Source organism: Phragmites australis, chromosome 2 (genome assembly GCF_958298935.1).
Source record: "Phragmites australis chromosome 2, lpPhrAust1.1, whole genome shotgun sequence".
Lineage (NCBI taxonomy): Eukaryota > Viridiplantae > Streptophyta > Magnoliopsida > Poales > Poaceae > Phragmites > Phragmites australis.
In genome coordinates this window covers 38,798,049-38,811,440 of record NC_084922.1, presented here as the reverse complement: position 1 = coordinate 38,811,440, position 13,392 = coordinate 38,798,049, and the positions used below count along the sequence as shown (strand labels likewise).

Here is a 13,392-nt window from a genome sequence, read left to right as displayed (position 1 = left end):
CCTACGTGACTGGGTCCTCGTACCCGCCGTCAAAAAGCAGTTTAGCTTTATCACCCTTCTAATGAACACTAAAAAAGAATAGGAATCACCATGCGATCATCGAACTCTTGACTTTTGCACGGTCTATCTTATCCGACTACTCCACTAGAAAAGTGAATAAAAGACCGGTTCGTATTTAAGCACAAATCGATGTGCCCTCGTATGCTGTTGCTTGGACCCGGTACGCGAAGGCAAGCAAATGTCTACGGCCGATTCAAACAAAAACCACCTCGTGGCTACCTGGCTGAGTGCGTGCGTCAAGCACATAGATATTGCAACCCGGTCTTCGCTTCTCCGTTGGTGCTGATCAGGTGTAGTTTACGGGCGCCGAGAGTCTAGTCGACGTTGCTCCAGCGCGCCGCAGCAGCACTTTCCGGCCTCGCGCGCGAGGGAGCGGCGACACCATGTCCACTCCATCGCCGCCGATCACTCCGGTGTCCCCGCCTGCACCGGAGCCACCGATTCCCACGCCGCCGCCGCCCACGCGCTCACCGCCGCCCACGAGCTCGCCGCCGCCGCCCACTCGCTCACCGCCGCCGCCCACGTCCTCGCCGCCGCCGCCGCCCGTGCCCTCGGATCCGCCGCCGCCCATTCCGTTGCCGCCCACGTCTGCGCCTACGCCGTCCCCTCGTCCTCCTCCACCGCCGCCGCCGCCCATTCCGTTGCCGCCCACGCCTGTGCCTACGCCGTCCCCTCGTCGTCCTCCTCCGCCGCCGCCAGTGAATTTCCCTCCGCCACCTCCACCTCCAAGCCCGACACCATCCCCGCAGCCAGTTACGCCGTCCCCTCCTCCGCCAGTGACCGTGCCAACGCCATCTCCTCCTCCGCCAGTGACCGTGCCAACGCCATCTCCTCCTCCGCCGATCACCGTGCCAACGCCATCTCCTCCTCCGCCTGTACGTCTGTCGCCTCCTCCCAACAGGGTCCCAGCATCACCGCCTCCTCCTAATGGTGTCCCCCCATCGTCACCAGTGCCTCTGCCGCCATATCAGTATCTGGCTCCTCCTCCGCCGCCCCCGTCGCCAGAAGCGCCGTCAACACCGTCCTCCTCTCCGTCGTCAAAGACCAGCATCGCTGTGGGCGTGGGAGTGGCCGTCGGGGCGGTGGTCCTACTCGGCCTCGCTGCCGGGCTATTCTGCTTCTTTGTAGCACGGAAGAAGCGGCGCCGGTCACGGCCGCCATCAGGTACGTACACCTACGAGACGTGGTCGTTTTCTTTGACACGCTTCCATTCCACGAAGTAGTGTTACATTGTGGGCACATTGATGTGACTAGAACCATTCATTTGTTGGTTCGTGCGAGGTAGATAGAAAAAAAATCATAAATTAAGTGAAAGAATAGATAAAAAATAAACATCCGAGGTAGGCAGTACACGCGACTACGCGTACAAACGCATGCTAATTTTTAGCACCACCCGAGAACTGCTATGCATGCTACGTTTTCGTTGAACGGTGTAGATTCATCCTGCAACATAATTGTGCGTTTTTTTTTTTTCAGATTCATATCTAGACCATTTGATGAAATATAGTACGCGTGAAACGTTATAACGAAGTATGCATAGCTCAGTATAGACCTGTAGTGTATAAACTGTAGTACACCTGTACGTCTGACACCACGTTTAATTTCGCCTGCTACCATGACCATTTTCATTCTTATTGCTGTTGGGTCTGTGGTTTTTTAACCTTTTTTTCATGATGCTATTCCTTTTGTTCTTGATCTAACGTGGGAGGAAGTTGGAGTAATAACGAAGCATGCGTTCATGTTAGCTTCTACTGATTTAGACTATTACTCATCCAAAAGAAATCCCATGATGGTTTAGGAACGTCTCCATCAGCACTATTTTGTTAAACATTCTGCCACGTAAACTAGAGCAAAAAATACATATTGTCTCTTGCATTCAACTGTAATCTGAGTATATTATCTTAACGAAGCAAGCAAAGTTAAAAAAAGTCTTCTTCGCTCTGCATGCCTAGAAAAGTACCACATACATTGGTGAAAATAGAAAAAGTTTACGCTATTGATTGTCATGCAACTAAATTATTATTATTTTTTGAAACGACAGCAGGAGCTCTGCCGATATTATTAGACAAGAAGAAAAAGTGAGTCAGACTAAAAACAAAAAAAAAAGACCATGAAAAACAAAAGAAGAGGGACAAACAACAGGACCCTCCCCAACAATGGCTAGAGAACACATATAAGAATAAACTACAAAGGGCCTCAAAGAAGTCCTACCGGAGGGAAAGGATCGTCCTACGCTGAGAGAAGTGCCAGCTTAAAACGGTGGCTACTATCAGCTCCCAGGGATGACCTAAATCTGCCCCTCAACACAATAACATTGACCTTTGAAACTCTCAAGTTGATCCAACGTTCTCGAGCCACTTGCGGTGCATCTGTTGATTTGTTTTGGAAGGTTATTCGATTTCTCTCCGTTGAAATCCCTTCGCAGTTGCTTGTCAATTTCATTGATGAACCGTTCAGGGTTATCACCTCGTCGTGCAACCAAATTATAACGGTCAGATATTTGGAATACATACACAATACCTGATATCTGTACTAAAGATAGAATCTAATACTTACATGTATGTTGAGCCAAGCCTAGCCAAACTTTACTCTATGACTATCATAGCTTCGTATACAATGCCAGATAAATCCTCCAAACAATCGCCTCATCAATGATAAATACAAACGGTACTAAAAGAGTTTGGAGATGAATCACACGTTTGTATTGATCATTCCATCGAGTATTTATACATGTATAGGCACACAAAGTGAGCAACCGAACATCCTGAATCCTAGCTAACATGGCGGAAGGCTAGCTAACATGGCATAAAACTAGGCATAGCCTAACGGAACTATACAACGGTTGGAAGACCGGATCAGCTTGCTACCCCCCCCCCCCATGTGCGTTAGCCGTTGTGATGCACAAACTGTTTTGAAAAGCCTCAAAAACAGACGTTAGTAGTCCTTTTGTCATTAGGCCAGCGAATTGGAGATACGTAGGGAAGTGTAGAACTCGGAGTTGACCCACATCAACTTTTTCATGGACAAAATGAATGTCAAGCTCCGTACGCCGATGGTGGACTGGATTCTGCGACAAGTAGATCGTAGAAATATTGTCACAATAGACGATCGTAGCTTTTCTGATGCTGACATTGAGTTCGTGCAGAAGGTTGCGCAGCCAACAACATTAGACACTGGCATTGGCCATAGCTCAATATCCAGCTTCAGCGCTTGATCGAGAGACCATCGGTTGGCGCTTGCTGGACCACGAGATGAGGGAGTCATCGAGGAAGATGTAATACCCAGAAGTAGAGCGCCGAGTATCTAGACAGCCTGCCCAATTAGTGTCCGAGTAGGCTGCCAGCTCAAGAGATGTCGATGCACGTAGCTGAAGCCCGTGTTCGGTTGTGCCTCTAATGTACCGTAGTATTCACTTCACAAGAGTCCAATGCACGTCACGTGGTTCATGCATGTGCAGACAGACCTGATGCACCATATATGCAAGATCGGGCCTTATGAGGGTGAGATATTGTAATGCACCGATGATACTTCTCTTGTGAGGGCCTTATGAGGGCGATCTAGGAGCTCCTCAACATATTTATCTTGTGACAAGAAGAAGAATGTGGTTGTGCGTTGAACCTGGATCCAAAGGAAGAAATGGATGGGAACCAAGTCCTTCATGGCGAAGGCTGTGTGGAGCTGGCTGATGATGCGCTGGAAAAGAGATATTGATGACACGGTGTGGACAATGTTGTCTACATACAGCAGGAGGTACACCATGTCGTGCCCCTGGTTCAGCACAAATAGCGATGTGTCGGAGGTTGTGGCCTTGAACCCGACAGCGCGAAGATGATCGGAGAATTGCTGGTACCATGCCCACGATGCTTGTTTGAGGCCATACAAGGACTTGGATAGCGAGCAGACACGATCGGGGTATGTGGCGTCGATGAAGCCAGCCGGCTATTGGCAGTACACATGCTCAGTGATATGGCCATGCAAGAATGCGTTCTTCATGTCAAGTTGATGCACAAGCCAGTTCCTTGATGCGGCGAGGTGCAAAACAGTACGGATCGACGCGGGTTTGACCACAGATGAGAAGGCTTAGTCGAAGTCGACACCTTGCTGCTGGTTGAAACCACACACAACCCAACGAGCTTTGTGGCATTCCAGCGAGCCGTCAGACTTCAGCTTGTCGTGGAAGATCCATTTGCTGGTGATGATGTGTGCGCCACTCGATCGTGGAACGAGTGTCCAGGTCTTGTTTTCCTGTAGAACGAAAAACTCCTCCTGCAAGGCATCATGTTAGGTCGGGTCATGGAGTGCGGCGTGCACGCTCGTCGAAACAAGCGTTGTCGTGGTGTTAATGGCGACATTGGTGTAGTGTCTGTTGGGATGATTATACCAACCTTGGCACGAGTGATCCTGTGGTGCTGCACGGGCGCATCAGCTGGGAAAGAGTGTGACGTGGGCGCAACAGTAGGTGAGCTTGTGGCGGCACAAGGCAGAGGTGCAGTAGTGTCGCCAGGTGATGCAGATGTTGTGGACACGTCGGTTGCGGCTGGAGACCCCGCATCCTCAGGAGGCGTCGGTGCTGCATCATGTGTGGTGACATGTTAATGCAAAGCGACAGGGCGCGCCACTGGAATAGGCATGAGCACTAGGTCAGCGACAGGTTGTGAAGGTGCCGGCATGGAAGGTGTTTGAGCCACGACCTTCTGAAACGGAAAGCGAGTCTCATCAAAATATACATGACGAGAGGTTAGTACACGGCAACTTGAGGCATCATAGCAACGATAGCCCTTCGTGTCAGGAGGGTAGCCTAGGAATACACATGCCAAGGAGTAGGGTGCTAGTTTGTGGGGTGTTGTGGATGCAATGTTTGGGTAACAGAGGCAGCCAAAAACCTAGAAATGATCGTAATCAGGCCGTCAACCAAAGAGAAGCTCGTATGGTGTGTGGTGGAGACATTGGCGGCATGGTCGACGACTCAACATATAGGTTGATGTTGCTAGCACATCGGGCCAGAAAGACAGTGGTATGGAGGCATGAAAGAGAAGTGCGCGGACGCAACCGTTGAGTATGCGAAGAGCATGTTCGGCATGGCCATTTTGTTGTGAGGTATAGGTGCAGGTAAGACGCAGAATAACCCCGTGGGCAGTGAGGAACAAGCGTAGGACATTGTTATCGGATTCCTTGCCACTATCCATCTGAAAAGAGAGGATAGATTGTTGGAACTGTGTACGCACATAGGCATGAAAAGAGATGAGAGTTGGGAGCACGTCTGATTTATGACGAAGTGGGAATGTCCAAACATAATATGAGTAATCTTCTTGGATAACAAGGTAGAATTTGAAACCAGAATTGCTAGAGATTGGTGAAGTCCATACGTCACAATGCAGGAGTTGAAAAGGGAAACAAGCAATATTATTGGATTCAGAGAACCGTAACCTTACATGTTTGCCCAAGGGACAGCCATGACATATATGAACATTGGATTTACTGAAAAGAGAAATAAAAAGAGCGAAGAATGCGGGACAGAGAATCGTGTCCCGGGTGCCCAAGACGAGCATGCTAGAGCTCAGGCTTATTTGCTGCAAGGAAATTGTGATGGCCAGTGGAGTTGGACGCGCGCAGGGGGTAGAGGTCACTGGCACTATCACATCGGAGCAGATCTGTCCTGGTTTGTAAGTCCTTGATGGAAAAACCAAAGGCGTCAAACTCTACAGTGACAAAATTATCTTTAGTTAGAGCTCTAATTGAGATTAAATTGTTGACTAGAGAAGGAGATATCAAGATGTTATTAAGATGGAGAGGGGGTGCAGGAGTGGGAAGGGATGCATTGCCTGTGTAATGAACCGGAAGAGAGGCACCATTACCCACGACGATGCGAGACAAAGATGAGGAAGGAGTACAAGAAGAAACAATACCAGGGTTGGAGGCCATATGTGACGTCGCGCCGATGTAAAGGAACCGCCGCCACCGGAATATGGTGCAATGGTAGGCATCCCATGATTGCCGAGTACAGGGCCGGCGGAAGGGATTGCACACCCTATGGTGGTGCATTTGCGTCAGGCAGGCCATATGGCAGTGTCGAGGCATTAAGCGCATGTGGCGAAGGAGTACCAGGACAAGGGCCGAGGACACCCTCACTGGATGGACACCACAGAGGCGTCGATCATGCCTACACGACGCCCGTCCACAGGTTGTAGTTAGGAACCCAGTGGACGGTGGGGTTGGTGTGGTAGGTGGTGCGTTGCTGTTGGTGCCGCTGTTGCATGCGTTGTGGGGACCACCATCAGTCTTCTTGCGCTTACGGCGACAGTCGCCACTGATGGAGGAAGCTGTTGAGGAAGCCTGGCTAGAGGATGCACTGGTGTTTGCCGTCATACCAGGCGTGCAGGTGGCGAGGAGCGCCGTGGCTGCCTCCATCTTTTTAGATTGGGCGAGCCGGTTCTCTTCTTGGACGAGGTAGGAGCGCGCCTGGATGAAAGTGGGCGGCGGGATCTTGGACGTCAGGACAGAGATCGCGTGGCTGAATTTGTTGTTTAGCCACGCAACGTGTTGATGACGAGGCCTCGGTCTGTCACCGGTGCGCCAACGTCATGCAGCGTGTCGGCGAGCCATTTGAGGCGACTGCAGTACTCACAGATCGTTAGCTCAACTTGATGAAGGCTATGGAATTCTTGTTGCGCGTAGACAGCGCGTTGCATGCAATTGTCAAGAGGCTGGAAATTGCGGTCCAGACGCAGTAAGCAGTGTCCCGTGGCTTGCTGATGATGTGAAAGATCTCCATGGAGACCATTAAGTGCAGCTAGGACACCACACAATCGTTGATCTGTGTCCAGTCGGCGTCGTGTCGCTTCAGCGGGGCGTCGATGGTGCCATTGACATGGTCGAGGAGGCCGAGCTTGCGGAGGGTGAGTTCGAAGAACGTGCACCATGCCGAATAGTTTGCCTCGGCCATGTCTAGGGTGATCGGGACATGGGCACGAAAGTTGATGAGGTTGACGGTCGAGGCAGCGAGGGGAGCAGGTTCGGCCGTCTCTTGAAGAAATGGGTTGGAGAGGTAAGCTCGGTTGGCAAAGCTGGTTGGTTGCGAGTACGCTTGCCCGCCCGCATTCGAGCCTAGGCCGGCGCAGGTGCTCATCTCCTTTTCAGAGAGAGTATGCGGGGAAGCTCCCCGCCGGTTGAAAAGAAAAAACGCTTGACGCCACACCGTCCGTGGATTGATTTCTCGCTGGATGCTTCACGGACTGGCGTCCACGGCTCGGGAGAGAATTGGGGGAGGCGCAGCCGCGCAGACCGTTGGCGCAGAGGTCCCCGCACGGCGGTGTGATCGGCGGTAGCCCGGAGAAGGAGATCGGCGCGTGGTGTCGCCCCGGGCTGTGCGGCAAGGTCAGGGCGGCGCGGAAGGTGCTTGGACGGCCCCGACATCTTTTCGTTTCAACAGGGGCACGTCCGCAAGAGAGAGGGCGAGACGATGCTAAACGGTCACGGGTTAGAGTTGTGGAACAACAGTAGAAGAGGAAGAAGACTCCGCCGGCGGCGGCTTTAAGCCAAGAAACAAGTCGTCTCGACTGCGTTATCGCCGTTGTTGCCGTGGGACCCGGCGAGATAGATGGCAAGGAACGGGCGTAGGCGGTCGGAGCTGCGTGGCGCAGGAGAATGGGAGACGGCGGAACGAGGGTCAAGCGGCCACGCGGCGACGAGAGACGGTGGCAGCGACGCAGCAGTAGCGATGGCCCATATTAGCAGTAGCGATGGCGGTCGCGCCGGCCGCAGACAACGTGATCTGGGGCCACCCAGGGGAAGAATGGAGGGCCGGCTGGTGAACAAGCAAGCCTGTATGGAAGGATGAGCCGTGGCCCATATTAGCTTCCACAGAATTTTTGGAAAGGAGAAATTGTTTAGGACTTTTCAAGTGAGAAACAAATCAAGAAAAAACAAATGATAGCACGAAACTCTATAAAAATACAAAAAAAATAAAGTCAAATAAAATAATTTCGCCAAAAAGATCTTTGAAAATCTAGTGCAATTTACGTTTCCGCAGTTGACCCTCCCTATCCAAGCATCTGCTTCCGGGACTACCTTAAGCATAAAAACACGAAGAGGCCCAGATTGTATTTCAACCAGCTTTATTGGTTGGGCAAAGTGCATATTTGCCATGAGCCGAACCTAAACTGCAGATTTGCCACTTGAACTGACCATTGTCCCTTCCGTAATTCCGTTTGCCACTGGACCGTTCTCTGGCTGAGGATCGTTAACTTTTGGCTGGGAAAAAAATCACAAAATAAAAATGAAATATACACTGATACTTGAAAGTACGACACCACCCCACAGCCTGCCGGCTTGGCCTTCTTCCTCATGGCTAGCCTAGGCGCGCGCTAGCCTTCTTCCATTCCTCTCTCTCATGTTTGGTTTTTTGCTGACTCTTGCCTCGCCTTGCCAAGCAAGTATATGCGTTTGGTAGCTTAGAAAAAGCTAGCTTTGCTTGGCTCAGCAAGGATTTCCTTGCTCACGCAGGAGAGCTTTGGCTCTCCCACACGGCTAAGGTTTGCGTGCTCGGTTATATGCGAAGTCAGTCGAGCTCCGAATAAAGATAAGCATGTCACTACCTGCTTAGGGCAACGGCGAGCATGTCCCCATTTTTCGGCTTTGGCCACATACGAGCTCGTGGTTGCCAAATCGGGTTCCAATCAAACTCCTCGCTGCCAATTGAGCTCAAATCGGCCACCCCACTACCAAATCGAGCTAGCTACCACGAAATCGAGTTCCATTATCCCTGAATCTAGCTCCTGGACACTAATTGGAACCAAACTTAGCAAGCACCCATCCAAACCCAGTGGTGCAGCTTCAAATTGTGGAGGCACTGGAGTGCATCAGTATGTGGATTGATTTCTTCTTTTGTGGATAAGCAGTTCTAGCTTTGCTTTGATAGATTCCGTTGTTCGTTTGTATAGGGACCGGTTCTTCTTCTATTGCTAAGGGGCAAGAAGTGGTGAGGATAAAGAGCAATGGAGAACCAAATAACTTAGTTGTCTTTGCCTTGCCTTGCTCAGTGAGGTTAGGCTAGGTTTGCCGGGCTAGCCTAGTCTGGCAAAGAAACCATACACGCACGAAATCCCTCCCCAGAGTGCACCACCTCGTCTTCTCCACGGCTCTAGCGACCCTCCTCCCCCAACTCGGCCTTCCCTGTGTGCGTCGCCGCCGGATCCGGTCTTCCCCATGTGCATTGCTATCTAATCCAGACCTGGAGGTCCTCCTGTGTCACAACCTGGTGGAAATCGAGCACGAATTTGAGGAATCGAGCAAGGTGCAGAGGAACAAGAACTTTCTTCCTTCTCACGACATGTTATGCATATCCTATTACAATCAAGACAAGTTCTCTCGCCCTTTCCCTTATCAAATATAAGTGGTTCAATCCAATTACAGTAATTAAGCATAATTAATTTAGTAAAACATATCTTAACCGAAGTACTAACAGCTAAAACTGTATTAACTGTAGCCGTCTGAATAACAGTGATAGGCTCCAGTGAACCCGCTGCAAGTCATCTGATCTTCTCCGAATCGATATGCTTCCATTTCAGCCGTTGATGTATTTGATCTTGACAATTCTCTGCCCTTGAAAGCACAAATATCGCCAGAAAGCTCGTCTTGTTGATTAGAACCTGAACCATGTGGCTACCACTCCTTGAGTGTCTTCCAATAGAATTTAGGAAAGGTGGTCCTGACAAAAGCCTTGTCTTCCTAGGTAGCGTCATTGGGTGGTGAACCTTCCCACTGAATGAGTCACTGAGTGATAAAACAGTAGGATCGTCTCCTACTGATTATGTATTAAGTTTAAAATAAAGAGAAAATATAAAAATAGATTACCAAACAAAAACAAAAACTAAGAAAAACCCGAAAATAGTTATTCTAAAGAAGCAAGCCATTGACACATGTCATCAACTCTAGAACTTTTAGCTCGGTTAATTATTCGAGCGAAATCTTGCTTGAAAAAATACCAAACTGCTTGAACGGTTGGGGGCAAAGAATTGAAAACCCAATCATTTTGAATCACCCATATGCTCTAGGACATGATTGTAATAATTTCCATTGCAAAAGGTATAGCAAGTCTTCTCTTGAAGATTCTGAAATTCTGAAACAAACTGAAATTGGGGTTGGACTGGAGATTCAGCAATGCCCAGCAGTTCCTAGCAAAATTGCAGGAGAGGAAAAGATGAAATCTAGTTTCTTGCAGGTATGCCCAGCAGCTGCCAAAGACATAGATCACAAGTATAAGAAGGGAGTGTCATATTTTTCTGTCATAGAAGCTCTCTTGTATTTAGCTTATCTTTTAGAAGCAACCAAAAGAAAACTTTATGCTTCATTTGACAACAAGTTCTCCAGTTCCATTTGAAGATCAAAAGAATAGGTCTATGTCCCATAAGATAAATATAAACTTTGCTAGCACAGAAGAGGGCACTTCCCCAAATGTAAGTCCAAGTATCATTCTAAGAAGTAAAAGGTAACTGAGAAATGTGATCTTGAAGCTGATTAAACTGCTGATAAGCTTGAACATACAGGGGTAAATGAAAAGACTCAGTTAGATTATTCAGCTGAGAAACCCGTTGAAGAGTAATTTTATTATTTCTAGCAAAAGAGAAGAGCTCAGGGAAAGAAAGAGAGGGAACAAAACCATTCCAAATATTTGTCCATAGGAGAACTGAAGATCCATTTCCAACAATTAGAGAGGTAATACCTTTATAAATATCCAGTAACTTAACTGTATCCCTCTTCTAGAATTATAATGCAAGGTTCCAGCTTTGTAATAGGTCTCTCAGATTAAATGTACCTAAGGTAGGTCTTTCTTGTTGAAAAACTTATGAAGGTTCTTGAGAAGTAGAGCATCATTATGAGTTCTCAACTTTATGATACCAAGGCATCCCTCCTGTTTAGGTCTACAGACCATTTTCCATGAAGCTAGTGGTGGCTTTTTACCAATCAAATCAAACCCCCTCCATAGACAATGCCTTCTATAATTGTCAATTTGTTTTATAACCCCTGAAGGAAGCCTGAGAGTGCACAGATAGAAAGTGGGCAAAGAAGAAAGAACAGTATTCACCATTTTAAGACGACCAGCTTGGGATAAAAGAGTAGAAGTACAAATGAGTCTTTTTTTTAGCTCTATTGATTAGAGGAATAAAATCTCCCAAATTGGGTTTTGTAAGACCCAAAGGTAAACCCAAATAAGTGAAGGGAAGACTTCCTTTTTGACAATTGAAAGTCTTAGCAAGAATGTCCATTTTCTCATCCGACACATTAATAGGGACCATGACTAACTTTGAATAATTGACTCTTAAACCTGTAGATTCAGCAAAAGTATTGAGCAAAGCTTTAAGCATAAAGAGTTGTCTGGAACAAGCTTGAAGGATAAAAAGGGTGTCATCAACATATTGCACAACAGGGAAATCCTGATTATCCCTAATTTTAAGAGGAAGATGAAGGAGACCTAGATCTTTAGCTTTATTTAAAATACTATGTAGAAGATCCTAGCCAAAACAAAGAGGATGGGTGAAAGGGGATCCCCTTGCCGCACCCCTCTTCTGCAATGGAACACTTTTCCAGGCACCCCATTCAAAAGAACTGCAGAAGTTTCAGATTGAAGAATGTTAGAGATCCAAGAAATCCAACGCTGACTAAAACCTTTGTGAAAAAGGATATCTAGGATAACTTGATGCTCCACTTTGTCGAAAGCCTTTTCAAAATCCAATTTCAGAAGAACAATCTTCTTTTTTAGAATAATGACAGAGATGTAGATATTCAAAAAACCAAGCCAAATAATCTTGAATTGATCTGTTCTTGATGAACCCATATTGATTTTTGTGAATAAGCAGAATAATTACTTTCTATAGTCGGTCAGCCAGAATTTTTGTGATCAACTTAATAGAGGAATTAAGCAAAGAGGTTGGCCCAAAATCTTCCACAAGACTTGGGTTGTCCTTCTTCGGCACAAGAGTGATAAAAGAGCCATTGATGCTTTAAATATTTATATTTCTCTCCCAGAATCCCTGACAAAGATCATAAAAATCCTGAGCAATGATAGTCCAACACGTCTTTAAAAATTCCCCATTAAAATATCCGGACCGGGACTTATTTGAAGGAAGGCCCGCAATTATCTTATCAATCTCCTCATTAGAGAATGGTATATCCAATCATTCAAGATCATTTCCAGGGGAAGCAGACTAGCTAAATCAAAGTGCATTTTTGAGAATGAAGAACCCAGACAATCTCTATAAGCTTCCCATAACATGGCAGCCTTCTCATCATGAGAGGAATAAATTTTTCCGGAGGCATATGTTAGAGATATAATATAATTTTTTTTTCTATGATTGATAGTGGCATTCGCATGAAAAAACTGCATACATTCATCCCAAAACTTAATCCAATTTAAGTTACCCCTTTGTTTCCAATAAATTTTCTACAAAACAAGCAAATGAGCTAGATAGTGTTGAAGTATAATTCTAAAATTCCATTCTTGCAATGAGAGATCATGGAAATCCTCAAGTAGAATGATGACTTTAGTGTTGGAAATACTAGAAGCCAAACTTGACAAATTTTTTTTGCCAGTGCCTGAAAACTCTTCTTAAATTTTGAACTTGGCCACAATATTTTTTGCTTTGTCAGAATGACTCGTAGGAATTGACCAACCATGCTGTAGAATCTGCATAAAGTGCTCATGCTCAATCCAATAATTCTCAAATTAGAATATTTTAGCACTAGGGAGATAAGTGCCAATGCTCACAAGACATGGCACATGATCTGAGGTTTATTTAGAGAGAGCAGTGATAAAAGTATTAGGATAGGTTGAGGTCCAAGCACAAGAAGTAAAAAAACCAATCTAGCCTAACTTGGAGAGGAGAGTGCTGATTATTTGACCAAATAAAAGATCTCCCTTTAAGAGGAAGTTCAATAAGACGAAGATGACTGATAGCGTCATTAAAACTGACCATATCCCTAACATTCCCACCCGGCTTGTTCCTCTCACAGAGAGATATGTAAAGATTAAAATCATCCATAAAAAGTTAATCCTCATCATCAGGCAAATCAACATTCTTCAACCACTCTAGGAATTGCGCATTCCCCTCAGCTGAACATGGAGCATAGATATTGGTGAGAAACCACCTAGCCCCCCGAGTGAACTAAACAAAACTCAATTGAAAGAGCAAATTCATTGGAAAAAGAGACGATGACCCAAGAAGCAAGAAGATTTCTACACAATTAAGAGCCCCCCAGAGGCTCCAATGGATGGTTGGTACTCAAAACCATCGAAATCCCGAGGATAGAAATTCTTGATATATGAAAGATCCAGAA

The 13,392-nt window shown here is 46.9% G+C and overlaps 1 protein-coding gene across 2 annotated transcripts in view; it reads left to right on the top strand.

Annotated features, from left to right (window-relative positions):
* Window positions 1-238: 238 nt before the first annotated feature.
* The window catches only part of LOC133908747 (proline-rich receptor-like protein kinase PERK1), a 33,581-nt gene continuing 20,427 nt past the window's right edge, over window positions 239-13,392 (top strand). Inside the window, exons 1-2 of one of the 2 annotated variants that reach the window (XM_062350890.1) lie at window positions 848-935; window positions 1,012-1,224. Coding sequence is in view for 1 of the 2 variants with exons in the window: in XM_062350888.1 (XP_062206872.1) it covers window positions 444-1,224 (781 nt within the window). In the remaining variant the exon portion in view is untranslated. Of the gene's footprint in view, window positions 1,225-13,392 lie in introns of both variants that reach the window. The other variant, XM_062350888.1, reaches the window with a different exon arrangement.